This window comes from Mangifera indica, chromosome 15 (genome assembly GCF_011075055.1).
Source record: "Mangifera indica cultivar Alphonso chromosome 15, CATAS_Mindica_2.1, whole genome shotgun sequence".
NCBI classification, from domain to species: Eukaryota; Viridiplantae; Streptophyta; class Magnoliopsida; order Sapindales; family Anacardiaceae; genus Mangifera; species Mangifera indica.
The window spans coordinates 14064011-14079031 of record NC_058151.1 but is presented as its reverse complement, the minus strand read 5'-3'; the positions used below and the strand labels follow the sequence as shown (position 1 = coordinate 14079031).

General features: G+C 34.9%; 3 protein-coding genes across 5 annotated transcripts; 2 read left to right on the top strand and 1 right to left on the bottom strand.

Moving 5' to 3' along the window:
* Positions 1 to 150: 150 nt before the first annotated feature.
* Positions 151 to 5253, bottom strand: LOC123198421 (translation factor GUF1 homolog, mitochondrial). Of its 2 annotated transcripts, none has more exons than XM_044613128.1 (12): positions 4871 to 5253; positions 3784 to 4534; positions 3283 to 3439; positions 3100 to 3154; positions 2527 to 2594; positions 2349 to 2453; positions 2187 to 2258; positions 1840 to 1953; positions 1273 to 1413; positions 1131 to 1190; positions 669 to 876; positions 151 to 557 (listed from the first exon to the last, which is right to left on the bottom strand). In XM_044613128.1, the coding sequence occupies exons 1-11, from the start codon at positions 5207 to 5209 to the stop codon at positions 711 to 713; spliced, it is 2028 nt and encodes a 675-aa protein (XP_044469063.1). In that variant the 5' UTR covers positions 5210 to 5253; the 3' UTR covers positions 151 to 557; positions 669 to 710. The 2 variants fall into 2 exon arrangements, with proteins under 2 accessions (XP_044469063.1, XP_044469064.1); XM_044613129.1 differs by having other exon boundaries at positions 676 to 876.
* A 1654-nt stretch (positions 5254 to 6907) lies between these two features.
* Positions 6908 to 10189, top strand: LOC123197374 (galactose mutarotase-like). Its single transcript, XM_044611639.1, has 5 exons — positions 6908 to 7282; positions 7369 to 7418; positions 8911 to 9034; positions 9122 to 9229; positions 9324 to 10189. Exons 1-5 carry the CDS (start codon positions 7105 to 7107, stop codon positions 9953 to 9955), a joined length of 1092 nt encoding a protein of 363 aa, XP_044467574.1. The 5' UTR covers positions 6908 to 7104; the 3' UTR covers positions 9956 to 10189.
* A 645-nt stretch (positions 10190 to 10834) lies between these two features.
* LOC123197724 (3-dehydroquinate synthase homolog) lies at positions 10835 to 14967 on the top strand. 2 transcript variants are annotated; one of them, XM_044612068.1, is made up of 10 exons: positions 10835 to 10872; positions 11016 to 11231; positions 11501 to 11667; positions 12402 to 12500; positions 12616 to 12684; positions 12754 to 12894; positions 12993 to 13082; positions 13462 to 13629; positions 14196 to 14271; positions 14685 to 14967. In XM_044612068.1, exons 1-10 carry the CDS (start codon positions 10848 to 10850, stop codon positions 14810 to 14812), a joined length of 1179 nt encoding a protein of 392 aa, XP_044468003.1. In that variant the 5' UTR covers positions 10835 to 10847; the 3' UTR covers positions 14813 to 14967. The 2 variants fall into 2 exon arrangements, with proteins under 2 accessions (XP_044468003.1, XP_044468004.1); XM_044612069.1 differs by lacking the exon at positions 12402 to 12500.
* Positions 14968 to 15021: the final 54 nt, after the last annotated feature.

The window sequence follows — 15021 nt, the reverse complement described above, 5'->3', positions numbered from 1 at the left end:
TCATTGACAATGCAAAAGATAATTTATTTTAATAATCTGCATCTACTTGAGGTATAAGTCAACTTACAGGAGAGACCTGTTCATAGATGAACTCAACTGAGAGTTTCAATAGCCGGGCTCTGTGAACCGTCAACTTTGAAAGCATGCCCATTGAAGATTTAAAGCCACTTATGTTGATATTATTATAAACAAATCAGAATATTGTACTACCTATGAGAGGGTAACAATGAATAAACTGTCATATTTCAGTCTCACCAAAGTAATCGGAAAAACAAAAAGGGCTATCTAGCCTACACCTCATTATTGTTGGTATCACATTGCTGTTATACATAATTTATAAGCAGAATTGTTGCTGGTTAGTCATTAATAAATCCAGCTGTTTACGCAAGACAGTTCTGTACCAGATCAACAGGGGCAGTGTATCCAACAACCTCCACGCCACAGCGATGAAACCGCGATAACTCTTTCCAAGAACCTTTCAAGGCAAAATTTCTAGGCACAGGCTAAGAGAGACTAGGCAACTCAGCAGGGTAATGAATTCGGATGAGTCATTCAACCTTGGAAGAACAAAATATGAAAACTTGAATGTCATATTACAAAAATAATATGTCATTGTACAAATGATAAACTTAGAGAAATGAAAACATTACAGGTTCATGAAACCTCACCAGCAACCTTAAAAGTTTGGCTGGCTCTGAGAGCAATTCTCTCTATGAAACTTTTAATAGTTCATGAAAAGCTTCCTGAGGTATATCAACTGAACCAACACGCTTCATTCGTTTCTTTCCTTCCTTCTGCTTCTCCAATAGTTTCCTCTTCCTAGTAACGTCTCCACCATAACACTTTGCAAGAACATTCTTTCTCATAGCAGAAAGCCTATAACCAGCACAAAGAGGCTTAGCTGAACTATAATTATGTTCAATAATGGCAAAAAAGAAAATAGGCAACCTTAAAATGAAAACATCTACAAATTTATTGATGGCAAAGGAAGACTAAAGGAAATTAATATGTAATATATACAGCTTTGCGCTGCTGATCATGTATCAAAATAATAATACAATCATACACCAAGAACTTCAGCATGAAACTCACAAACTACATATAACAAAAGTAAAGTTTGCATCACATACGTTTCCCTTGCAATAATTTTTGATCCAATCGCAGCTTGTATGACTATCTCGAACATTTGCCTGGTTAAAGTAAAACAACTGGGTTACCATGGAAGAAGAAAATTGACTAAGAAATCACAACTTAAACTTTCAAGGAAAAGACCTGTCAATATGTTTCTTCAACTTATCTACCAGTTCACGACCAAGACGCTGTGCCTTTAATTTGTGAACAATTGTTGCCATTGCATCAACTGGTTGTCCATTTAAGAGGATATCAAGTTTCACCAAATCAGATTCTTGATATCTGTTAACAACATTCCCCAGTATGTGTCAAAGAGTAAAACCAAAATTTTAAATATTCCATCAAAGCATCTAAAATGACTGCCTTATGTAGAAATGAGAAATGTCTTCACGACAAATTAAATTGTGACTTGGCTTGAAATATGAGGAAAGTCTGCTGGGGCTTCATACAATGGCATAAGATAGGGTATCCAAGGGTGTGAACTTTTAAGCAATCAGCACAATTCCAGCAGTCCAGAGCTAACCACAAAAAAGTTGCAACTCTCCCCAAACATTAGGATATGAACCAAAATATCACATCCTTCAGCTGGTGCCAGTCTTTTTGATTCAGATTTTGTTTGTGGGTGCACATGCACACATGTATGAGTATGTGAGAGTGACTGAGAGAGAGAGAGAGAGAGAGAGAAACGAGAGGAGAGAGAGAACTTACTCTGAGTCTTCATAATCAAATGATGCATAACCAGATGTTATACTCTTCAATTCATTATAGAAATCAACAACAATCTCCCTCAAAGGTAGGCGATACTTCATAAATGCCCGTTGACTGCACATATAAACTCAAAAGATCAATATTTTTGCTGTGGTCCAGTTCATATAAGGTATACATGAAAATTGGAAAATTACATGACAAAATGAGCAACATGACTAACGTATGTATACGACCAATAAAACTGGTATTTGTATTTTATTTACAGCTTTTCATTGGTTTAAATGAAACATTAACAACAGCTGGCAATAAGAATTTCAAAGAGACTACCATCCTGGCCTGGCACCAACCTGTCAATAAATGAGTACTCCAACTGCTGTCCTCTCCTCTCAGAGCAAAGAGTAATAACAGATCCCACATACCTTGAAGCATACAACAAATTAGAAAAAGATAAATAAATGTTTTGCAGAATGCAATTAAAGTAATTAAGTAAAGGGTGTATGAGAGCTTACTCACTAGGAATGATAATTGTAGCTAAAACTGTAGGTTCCCAGGAAGCTGTGACTCGTTGTTTGGGATTAGATGGCAATGCAGCAGGATTCTGAACTTCTACTTTGCTAAAAACCACCAAGTATTGTTTGGTAAAGGATGGTAAATGACAAAATTATAAAGCAGAATTACAACACATACCTCCCATCAGAATACTCAAATATATAAGGAACAGTGGGAACTGTTGAAATGACATGTGCACCATATTCCTATATTAATTGAGTGGTGGATAAGTACAAACAAATATTTCTGTTATTTTTCTTATACTAAAACAGAGAACAAGCAAACACTTTCAGAATCACTATGCCAATTTAGGTGTGTGATTGGTTGTCTTTGGAAAAAATCAAAACATTATGTAGCATGGAAGCTAGAGAACAAAGACATTCAACATGGTAACAGTACATGACAAAAATTTTGTATTTATGCACATAAGTTTGGCACAGTAAACACAGGTAACAAGATATATTGACAAGTTTAGCTGAACTTCCATGCATTTTCAATGTTATTGACCAAGTGAGCAGGGAAGATAAGGTGAAGACAATTACTGAACTACGCAAATGTTGTCAAGTAATCATTTTTAAATGACATCACAACATTGTTGACCCTAAACGGATGCTCCATAGTAATCTACTTTCAACTGAGAACAACTCTACAAAATAAGCACCAAGGCATAGTTCCACTGTCAATTGCAAATACAAAAGTGCAAAAAAATACCTGTTCAAGTCGCTGATGGAAAACATCCATGTGAAGTAAGCCTAAGAAACCACACCTGTCAAAAGAAAACAATCAATAAGGTGAAACAATGCTCCATGTATAAGTAGTTACATCGCTAATAATTATCAAAGTAGCTTTTGATTTACATAAACAAAATGAATTATGCCATTGAGGAGGCCACACCTAAAACCGAGTCCAAGTGCTGTGCTGCTCTCTTTGGTAACAGAGACACTAGCATCATTGCAGGTAAGTCTCTCTATAGCATTATTGAGAGCTTCAAAATCAGATCCATCAGCAGGATAAAGACCAGAAAACACCATATGCTTTGCAGGTTTAAAACCTAGAAATCAGGAAGAGCACATAAGCAACATTGAAAAGTGTCAGAGCCATTGCAATGAGAACCACTTCATTGAAGTTAAAAATGAAGGGCCCAAACAATAATAAGGAGTAAGGTCCCTGGATTTAGAACACCTGAATACAGAGTAATTTAACAAACAAAAAAAAGGCCAAAATAAGCACCGCTCTATTCTCTAAAAACATAATTATAAATAAAAGAAGAAAGCACAGTGGCCAAATAGTAAGCCTGATGCAAGAGAATAATCTATTTCTGATGGGAAAAAAACTCTTTAGTGGCTGGAAATAGAACTACAAATATGTTATGGAGAGGAAAACGAGATTATCTACCTGGAAGAGGCTCTACAGTACTCTTACTGTGATGTAAAGTGTCACCAATTCGTGCCTCCTTTGTTGAACGCATGCCAGTCACAACATAACCCACCTGTCCAGTTAGAAGGACACCAGTAGGTTTGAGTTCAGGATGCATGATTCCAACATCCATAATTTCATAACTGTGACCAGTTGCAGCAGAAGCAATCTTATCTCCTTTGTGCAGTGTACCATCAACAACTGCAACATGGCAAATTACTCCTTTGTATTCATCATAATAAGAATCCAACAGAAGCATACGCAAAGTTGAGTTCACAACCCCAGGAGGGGGAGGTATCCTCTCTATGACAGCAGGAAGGACATGCTCAAGACCTAGCCCCGTTTTAGCAGAGGTTAAAAGGGTATCACTAGGCTCGAGATCAAACATGGATTTCAGCTGAGCTTTGACACGATCGGGATCAGCAGTTGGCTGATCAATTTTGTTTATGACAGGTATAATAGTGAGGTTAGACTCAAAAGCAAGATAAAAGTTAGCCACAGTTTGTGCCTGCACACCTTGGGCCGCATCCACCACCAGAAGGGCACCTTGGCAAGCTGCCAGGGATCTTGACACTTCATAGCTGAAATCCACATGACCAGGTGTGTCAATAAGATTCAGTAAAAAACTTGATGGTTCATCAGTTTCGTCAATGCCAGGGCCATTAACCTTGTGCTTGTAGAACATAGTTGCTGTCTGAGCTTTCACAGTAATTCCTCTTTCCCTCTCCACCTAAAAACATCAAACTTCATCACAAATAAAGCAGATAGGAGAAACCTTCCTTAAATGATCCGATTTTGCAAAGATTCAATCACCATTATTATCCCTTTAGCTGAATTTTCTTTCTCTTATCACTTGTCAAACCTATAACACTTCTTAACACAGACTAATCAGCTTGTGTCCCCATCAGAATAACAGACAAAAAATTCAGCTAGTGATATAAAAGTTCCACATTTATAAAACAAACATTACACGAACTACTTATAACCAACGAAAAATCTAAAATTTACCAACTTATTTACTCATGCCAAAGAATCTCGAACACACGAAAAGAATTTAAATTCATACCTGCAACTTATCAAGATACTGAGGCTGCCCATGTCCTCTTTTGATAGTCCCAGTGAGCTCCAAGAGCCGGTCAGCTAAAGTTGACTTTCCGTGGTCAACATGGGCAATTATAGAGAAGTTTCTGATTTTCTCAGGAGGGTATTGAGTCAAGTCTATATTAGTGCTGTCTTTGGGGCCGTTATGACGAGAATGAGAGCAAAACAAGCGAGTTAAATTGCAGAAATCAGCCTGGTTTTGGCTTTGGCTGAACCTAGAATTTAGGGGGTTGGCTCTGAGGATTGTAGAAAGTATGTTCTGAGGCTTTTTTAGGGTTCTCGAAGCTCTATAGAGAGAACCCATTTGCGGGGTTTTAGCAGAGACTGGCAATGATGAATTACAAGACGATGCTTTACACAATTACATTTGTGTCATGCCCTAAAACGGCACCGTTTGGACTCATAGAATTTCCATTTTCACAACCCGTGACCCAAGTTACATTATTATATAAAAATAAATAATTAAAAGAATGTTTATTAACTTAAGTAGAATTTATTTAATTAAAAAAGAGGTAATATTTAAATTTTTTAAAGGTGAACTTAAGTGTGTCTCTTCCTCTGTGATAATTATAGATGAATTCGATTTGAATTATTTGAGTTTAAATTATTATTTGATTTGAATAAGTCAAGATATAATTGAAGAAATTTCGATTTATACTCAGTTTGACTCAAACCTTCTTATAGACGTTGGTGTCCTTGCATTATAGTTTATTTCTCCAATGATTCTTTTTTTTTTTGGCAATTTAAACAAGTTAGACTCAATTTTAAGCTAATTATATTAAATTTAAGTTTATTTTTGTTCGAATTCAATTTGACTCAAATCCACCTCTAACATTAATAAACATATTTTTCAATTATAAAAAGAGGTTAAGGAAAACATTAGTATATGATATTTATACAATTTAATTCTTTAATATAAAACATTAAAAGTTTAATTATTTCAATAAAAAATTTGAAAATTTAGTTCATTTAATAAGAAATTTTGAAAATTCAAATTTTTCAATATAATAAAAAAATTCCAATTCTCAACTAGAAAAAAGAAAGTGACAATTCATACCATTCGAGTGTTGTTATCCCATTATTATATCACATTTGAAGGTTATACCTTTAAACGGTTGATGACAATGTCATGTGAGCACATAAGGCTCGGTCAATATAAATGTGACCATAATTAAATCATATTTTCTCACCTAAAATTTGTTTAAAAACATTTTTTCATCCTTTAATGACACAAATACACTTTTCTAATTAAAATCAAATTTTATTTGAAAAAACTTATCTGGTAAAGATAAAATAGTAATTTTGTTATCTAACAAATTTTTAAAATTAACTATTTTACAAATCTCACTTTACTATTTTAAACATTGCTGTCTAACGATTATAAAAATTTAAAAACTTGCATTGAGTCCTTATAATTCTTTGGAAACATTGCCATGTTTACCACTGTCACTATCTCTCCTATTGGGCTTTTGTAGACATTTTTTTACTCAATCAAGTCGTGGTAAAATGTTTTTACCAACAACTTGATCGAGTGAATGAGTAGTGATAATAATTAAGATCACAACGGGAAAGAGAGAGAAACAGTGTGGATTGAAGGGTTGGAGATTGTGTCATAAATTGTCAAAGAAAGAGGATGATGAAATTGATCAAAGAATCGAGTAAAAAATAATAAGAGTGAAAAAAAAAAGTAAATAATATATCTCAAGAGTTTTTTTCTTTATCTTCGTTAATTTTGTTGGATAAAATGATTTTAAAAATTAAAATACTTAATATGATAATTTAATTTTCCATGAAAAAGTGTTTATAGTTACCATACATTAGAAAATTGTAATTTACTCTTCAGATTATGTATTACCATAATCTAATCAGGTTTAGTACATAACAAGTTGTTAATATCATATCAAACATGCATGTGGAGGTTCATCAATGATCCATGATTATAATAATCTTCATATAGATAATGAGGCTCATGCCTGGCAATGTGTTGACTTCATTAAGTCCTGAGAAAATCCAAAAACAGGCCAGGTTGCAGCGCATGCTGTTGATTATTGCTTTAACTTTTTCTCTCACAGCCGATATGTATGATTATTCAGCTTTCAAACACCACTCATATATTGGAACTCTCTTAAGCCATCATTTTCATTCATAGTCTTTGAACTAACTGGTTTCATAATTTTTCATCTTTTTCTTTAAGAGAAAATGGTGAAGATTTCTGTGTTGCTGAGTTTTGTTTTCCTGATTGCTTTTGGGTTTGTGGTTCATGGCTCTTCAGCCACAAAGGAGGTTGGAGTTTATGAAATAAAGAAGGGAAATTTCTCTGTGAAGTTCACCAACTGGGGTGCTACTATTATCTCTGTCATTCTCCCTGACAAGAATGGTATGATATATACTTTTAAAAAGTCCTAGGTTTTTTTTTCTCTTTTTGTTCTTGGTTTCTGAATTTTTTGGGTGTTGATTTTTCAGGAAAGCTTGGTGATGTTGTTCTTGGCTATGATTCAGTCAAAGATTACATGGTGAATACTCACACACTTTCTTCTTCTCTCTTTCCTTTTTTCTCACAGACAAACACATAGAAAAGACAAGTTTCTGGTATGCAAAACTGCACCAGTATTAGCTGATTTCTATATGGGAAAAAACTTGTTCTGTTTTCATCTTGAAATATCTGGTCAATTGGGTGCCTAAATGTTTGATTTATCAACTGATTAGTTTATTTAAAGGGGGTTTTGTTCTTGTTCTTGTTCTCTCCTTTCACTAGTAACAAGAAAACTAACTTAAAGACTCACTAGGTGACACAGCAGAATAAACATTAGTAAAAGATGAATTTTGACGTTGTGAGATTTCATTTTTCCTTTTCTAATATATATAGAAGTGCCTACTCTAGCTTTTTGTAAAGCTAGAATGGTTGTTCTGGTATCAGCTACAATGAAATGATGCATGGTGTACAACATTAGCTCTACGTTTTTAGCTTTCAGTAGTATATTAACAAAGTCTTAATTTAACACCCTTAAACAATCTCACGTCAATGGAAGAAATGTTGAATATATATAAACATCCCATATAACTTGAGAATTATAAGAGAAGATTAGGTAAATAGCTCTTAAATAGCCAATATGCGTTTTGATTTGCAAAACCCAAAAACAATACTATAACAAATTATGTGTCCAAAGCAGACTTAGATATTACACTTAGATTTCCTGGCAATGGTTTATATATCAACAAGTTATCTAATTAAAAACAGAGCTCAAGGAATGGAAACCTAGAATTGCAATTATGTGATTCCTTTCAAATTTCTTCTCATTGATTTTATAGTCAATGTTGGCTTAATGGCTTTGAAATTTGCGTTGAGCTGTAACATATGATATTTTATTGGTGGGGTAGTTTATTTTATAGAAAGCTGTTCTGGTATATTCTTTGTGCTTTATGATGACCTGTGAATTTTCTTATCTCTAATTATGAATGTGTTCACTTGTATGAATGGCAAGAATCTGATCCATATTTTTCTGCTCCATAATGACCCGTGAATTTCTTGAAGCATAAAAATATTAATTAGCATTTGTTTTCTTGTTACTTCCATGAATCTTTGAAAGACATTTCAGATTTGGGTTTGCATAATACTTTTGAATTCAATTATGAAGAAATTTTAAGCTCTCAATTAAGTTGAATAGACTCGAACAGTTATCCTGATAGTGCATTCTCTAATTGGACTGGTGAAATTCTATATATCAATCCAAAATGAGATGAAGTTTTATTACTCTGAAAGTTTGTTACATAGGCTGACCAATTGTTGCCGCTCTTTTTGATAGTTTAGGACCTCTCATGCTTTTAACCAATTTTCTCTTGTCATCTCCGAACAACGTGGAATGCATATACATATTAAGCATCTCTCTCATGTTTAATCGATGTAGAATTTGTTCGAGAATATTACAATTTTGTTATGAAGTATGCTAGGAATCCTGAAAGGTGTTAATTGGTGTTTTCTGATGTATTGTTTGCATGGTTATGCAGAATGATTCCACTTACTTCGGAGCAATTGTTGGACGAGTTGCTAACAGAATTGGAGGCGCTCAGTTTACTTTAAATGGAACCCATTACAAACTTGTTGCTAATGAAGGGAAAAACATACTTCATGGTACAATTCTGCCTTTGAATTGCTGAAATTGCCCTTCTCTTCTACTGTAAATAGGTGTCTTATAATTTCCTCAATGAATTCTTATAGGTGGCCCCAGAGGCTTCAGTGATGTTATTTGGAAAGTGAAGAAGTATAAGAATAAAGGTGATGCTCCCAAAATTGTCTTTGCCTATCACAGCTTTGATGGCGAAGAAGGTAGTTTGTATATTTTTATTAGCTCTTTGAAGTTATGATTTTCCCCTTTGCCTGTACAAATTGTAAATGTTCATATTAACTTCTTCTTTCACAGGATTCCCTGGTGATCTAAATGTTACTGTTGGTTATTCTCTGATCGGAGACAAGAAACTGAGAGTAACAATGAAAGCCAAAGCTCTAAACAAGCCAACTCCCGTAAATCTAGCACAACACACCTATTGGAACCTTGGAGGTCACAACAGTGGCAATATCCTTTCTGAAGAAATCCAGATATTTGGTTCCCACTACACCCCTGTCGATAGTGAATTGATTCCCACCGGCAAAATTGAATCTGTAAAAGGAACTCCCTATGATTTCCTCGAGCCTCACAAAGTTGGCAGCAGAATCTCCAAGCTGCCTTCTGGCTATGACATTAACTATGTGCTTGATGGTGCTGCTGGAAACAAGCTGAGGCGAGCTGCGATTGTGCACGATAATATGTCAGGAAGAATGATGGAGCTGTTGACAGATGCTCCTGGAATGCAGTTTTATACAAGTAACTCTCTGAAGAATGAGAAGGGGAAAGGTGGATTTGTATATCAGTCTCACGCAGCGCTATGCCTGGAAACCCAAGCCTTTCCGGACTCAGTGAATCACCCCAATTTTCCTTCAACTATTGTGACTGCAGGGAAGACTTACAAGCATCACATGCTGTTTAAGTTTTCAACTCCAGCTCCGTATTCTTAGCATTTGATGACAAAACTGAGCAAACTCTTTAATCTCTGTGATTTGAGATCTTGTAACACTAGTCTACAACAGATGAATAAATTAATGGTAGGGGTATTGAGGCCTTGCCATTGCCATGCCTGTCTAGTTGATTACTTGTGGAACGTTAATCTTTCAGAACCTGCTTTTCCTGAAGTTGGTTTGAACATCCAGAACAATGCTTTCAATGGACTATCTTTGTTGATATTTTATGCATGATCTCTTTTGTAATGATCTCTTCAGCTAAACTAAACTTTTTTACCAAGGTCATAAATAATTTCCATTATCAGAAAGACTAGAGGTTTGATTGGTCCAAAGACTTGTAAAGATTTCCCAAATTACCCCTATCATTAGAGTTGCAAAGTCAAGGTGATTATCATTCGGCTTGATTGCATTAGGTAAAATTTGAGCAAGAGCTCGTTGAGTTGACAAGTTCTTGGCTTGAGCTCAAATTCAAGATCAAATCGTTTAACTTGGATCCAATTCAAAAAATTGTAGTTAATTTTTTTAGTTTATGGATTTATTAATTACTATTGTATTGAAAGTTAGAAAATTAAATTTTAAAGAAATAAATATAAAATTTTAAATTTATAATAATTTATTAATATTTTCTTTTAGCGAATCATTAATTCGCTAACTCACTGGACTGACTAATGATTCGAGTTTCGCTCAATAATAATTTAGCCAAGCCGGACTTAACATTTAGCTGTGTCGTGAACACTCCGTAAGCAGCCCTACTTGTCTTCCTCAGGGATTCACAATTGGACTTTCTACTGGGCCTATCTTTACAGCCCTCTACACAAAGCCCACGTAATCCAAATACGAGTCTCTACCGATCAGTTCAGCACCTATACCACCGCAATATACACAAGACATGGCTTTACTGTCTTCCTCCCTTGGTACCTCCAAATTCTTTAGCTGCTCACTTTCAAAACAGGTTTTTTTACTTCTTATATTCATGTCCATGCATAAAAATCATGCCAACTTGCATAATATCCTCGTTAACATGCTTCACTAATTCATTCTAGTGACGATTGTCCAGATTCGTGGAACGTTTTCAGTAGAGTAAACTATTGGAATATTCGCCCGCACAGAGTTAAAAGCAGCCCTTTTTGTGTGACAATGTGTTCTGTTGAGAAGTCAAAGAGGGTCTGGATATGGACAGAGAACCAGCAAGTTATGACTGCTGCTGTTGAGAGAGGATGGAACACTTTTGTTTTCATGTCTCAGAATCATCAACTCGCAAAAGATTGGTCAAGTAAACTTTTTTTTTTAAAATAATATTAGTTAAGTAAAGTCTTGTTTTTTTAAGAGATTGGTCAAGTAACATTTGGTTTTATGTGAAAGTGTTCAAGTAAAGTTTTGTTGTTGATGATATTGGTCAATTGAAGTGGTTTTTTTTTTTTTCATGATTTATTGGGACTTTAACGTCTTAGTTAACGTTTGTGACAATTTTCAGAGTGGAGTTGTGAGTTTTGAAGTTTTTTATTTTCGTTTTTTTGTTTTATTTTGTTGGTGAATGTACAGCAATTGCTTTGATAGATCCTTTGTTTGTTAAAGAAGGGGAGGTATTTGATGGTATGGAGAAAAGGGTTGCTAGTATTTGTCAGGTTGCAACGCCACAAGAGTTGCAGAAGCTTCAGCCATCAGATGAGCAGGCGGATAATATTGTGATTGATTTACTGGATTGGCAAGTAAGCTAAAATTTTTTGTTTAATAATTTCATGCGAACTTGTCTTTATCGTGTGGTTATGCCCTAAGACTTTAGTTATGAGATTAGATGAGGAGTGTGGATAATGAGATTATTAGATCATTAGGAGATGTTCTGACCCAATAATGCCTCCTAGACCTGTAATTTGAATTTTCTCAAGCTTATTTAACGTACAGACTTCAACTTCTAGAGGAAGCTGTCTATTGAAACAGAAAATTTTAATGATAGGAGTTCTTAAAGTTTTGCGTTTGAGTAGGGAGAACTTGATTGTAACTTGGATTTATTTGTGATCTTTTAGTTCAAAAAATGAGTTTTGGGTATTAATGCATTGTTGGAACCATCTTAAATTGTATATATATACTTAATTTGTAATGTTCTACTGTGGCTTTTATTGTGGAACGCCAAGTTTTCATTTTTTTTCTTCTTGTTGATGCCTGAAATGGCTTTATCTTGTTTTAGTTTTCTGAACATAATCTTTTGTGCAAGTTGTGATAAATTTCATAGATTTTTCTTAATGGAAACATGATTCATTGTTGATTATTTGTTACCTTGGCAAATTGCCTTGACCGGTCTTGCTTCTTGCTTCTTGCTTCATTAGCCTTTCATGTGTAAATAAAGAAACTTATAATATTTTCCTTTTGGAAATATATGAGTAGCTTTTTTTCTTCCAAAGTATCTTATGTACTATATGTTAGGCCCTGGTTTTGTGTTTCATAGGTTATACCTGCAGAAAATATTGTTGCAGCATTCCAAGGCAGTAAAAAAACTGTATTTGCAATCTCAAGAACTCCCTCTGAAGCCCAAATTTTTCTTGAGGTGTCCCTTAATACTGTTCTTTTGAAACCACTTAATTAACTCAGTATTTGACAAAACTTAGTTTCATAATTTATTTCTACTCCTCAAACTTATTGTGAATTTTTTGTGTTTATAGGCCTTAGAGCAAGGCCTGGGCGGAGTTGTACTGAAAGTTGAGGATGATGAAGCTGTTCTTGAGCTAAAGGTAACTTGTTCTTGGGCTAGGCTTCTGAAGAAGTAAGACATAGTTCCTTATCTTTTACAAAATTATCAGGAATATTTTGACAGAAGGAATGAAGTAAGCAATCTCCTTAGCTTGACCAAAGCCACTGTAACTCGAGTCAATGTAATAGGAATGGGTGATCGAGTTTGCGTGGATCTTTGTAGCCTCATGAGACCTGGTGAAGGACTTCTAGTATGCTTCTAACCTCCATTCTGCTGGTGGATTTTCCGGTTTGTCTAAGTTAACTATATTTTATGCCCCATTTTTATTTGCACAAGCACTTTTTATAGGTTGGGTCCTTTGCTAGGGGACTTTTCCTTGTCCACTCCGAGTGCTTGGAGTCAAACTACATTGCCAGCAGGCCTTTTCGAATAAATGCTGTGAGTTTTGTCATTGAAGTTACTGCAGATAGCATTCATTATTCAATCAATTATTTTCAGTGGAAGAAATTGGTCAATTAATGCCACATATAAACAAAGTTTTGGTGATTTGTGTTTTTCTAAGATCGTGAATAAGGATGTAAACAAAGTTATGATGGGACTGTTCATCCCATAGATAAGCAAAACTGGATTGATTTACCACATGTAACGAAACGTATCTTGATAATTTGTTTATGGGATCATTAATGGTTCACTCTTTTCTTCCATTTGTTTGTCAAGGGAAGAAATTGATTTTCCATACTCAAGAATGATAGTTGTTTCCATAGAGCCATTCCTTGATTTATTTTTCTGTTACCAAGTGCTGTGTTTTAATTTGCAGGGACCTGTGCATTCCTACGTGCTTGTTCCTGGAGGAAAAACTTGCTACCTTTCAGAGTTAAAATCTGGCAAAGAAGTTATTGTGGTTGATCAGAAAGGCCAGCAGCGAACAGCAATTGTTGGTCGTGTGAAGATAGAGTCTAGACCTCTTATCCTTGTAGAGGCAAAGGTTTGTGCCTTACATACCATATCTAAACAAATGGAGTTTTCTTCCAAAGATATTTAATTTTATTGGCTGAATTTTTGGAGTATGAATGAATTATGCAACAGTGCTTTTGGTAGTTAGAACCAACTGTATCTTAAGTTTGGAGCTTCTTAAAAACATTGTTGATATACCTGAAAAATCTGTAATAACTACAACCAAATATCCGTCAGACAAATTTGGCTCAATTGCTCTAAGGTAACCAAAATCCTCCCTACAAGAATTTGAAGTTCTGTAGCTTCTTGAAGAAAGAACAATTTTGCAGAATAGGTTGTGAATAGTATTCTCTTGAAGGTGCAAAATGTGAAACACTGCTTCAATGAAATTGTGCTGAGAAATATTTTTGTTATGCTTTAATTGTGCTGAAAACTCATTTCCATGTTCACCAGTTATGTGCAAACAGAATTAACTTTAATCCTTTATGGGATTTGTGGTAACATGAATTCATGTTGATGCTACATTTTTCAAAACTACTGGCTAATACCGTCATTGGTTTGTTTTTATAATATCACTGTATGCTTCTGCTGTTGCAGGGATCAGATCATCAAACTCATTACAGCATAATTCTACAGAATGCCGAAACAGTCGCCTTAATCGCTCCCTTCCAAGGTTTCATTTAGATATTAATTTGATTAATAAAAGTTCTAGCATTATTATTTACATTCCTTGTTTACATGTTTGAAACTACTGTTTTAAAACTTAGACCAGTTTGGATGGTTTGACGGCGAACCAATGACAAATCCTATATGGTTGATAGCTGAACCCGTTTTAGCCATCAAATTGGATTGACCCAAGGTTGAACTAGATGAATCAGTGCTAGGTCATGGTTCAGTTGTTGGGTCAAACCACTCTGACCATTATTATGGCCAAAACTCATTTTAAAAAATTAATTATGTCATGTTGATGTTATCAGTCCGGCCAATTGGTCAGACTGGTTGACCAATGGACCAATTCTTTGACCGGGTCCAGGCTGGTTTGGGTTTAAAAACATTTTTTGACACTTTACCTTTGATTTTGCCCAGAAAATGGAGGAAAGAAAACAACTATACCTGTGACCTCACTGAAGATGGGGGACGAAGTTTTGCTGAGGGTACAAGGCGGTGCACGACATACAGGAATAGAAATTCGAGAATTCATTGTTGAGAATTAAAGAAGCATGATGAAATATTCCTGCTGAATTTGTTCATGACTGTAGCTGTTATAATGTCAATAAGTAATATCTGCCCTGCTGAAAGTCTTGCATCTGCATCTAATGACAAACGGATAATAAATTTATCATGCAATGTTAAAAGTTATTTCTCCATATTTAGTGAGCCTACCTCAATTACCAGTTTTTTCTCCAATCACAAAAGTATCTCT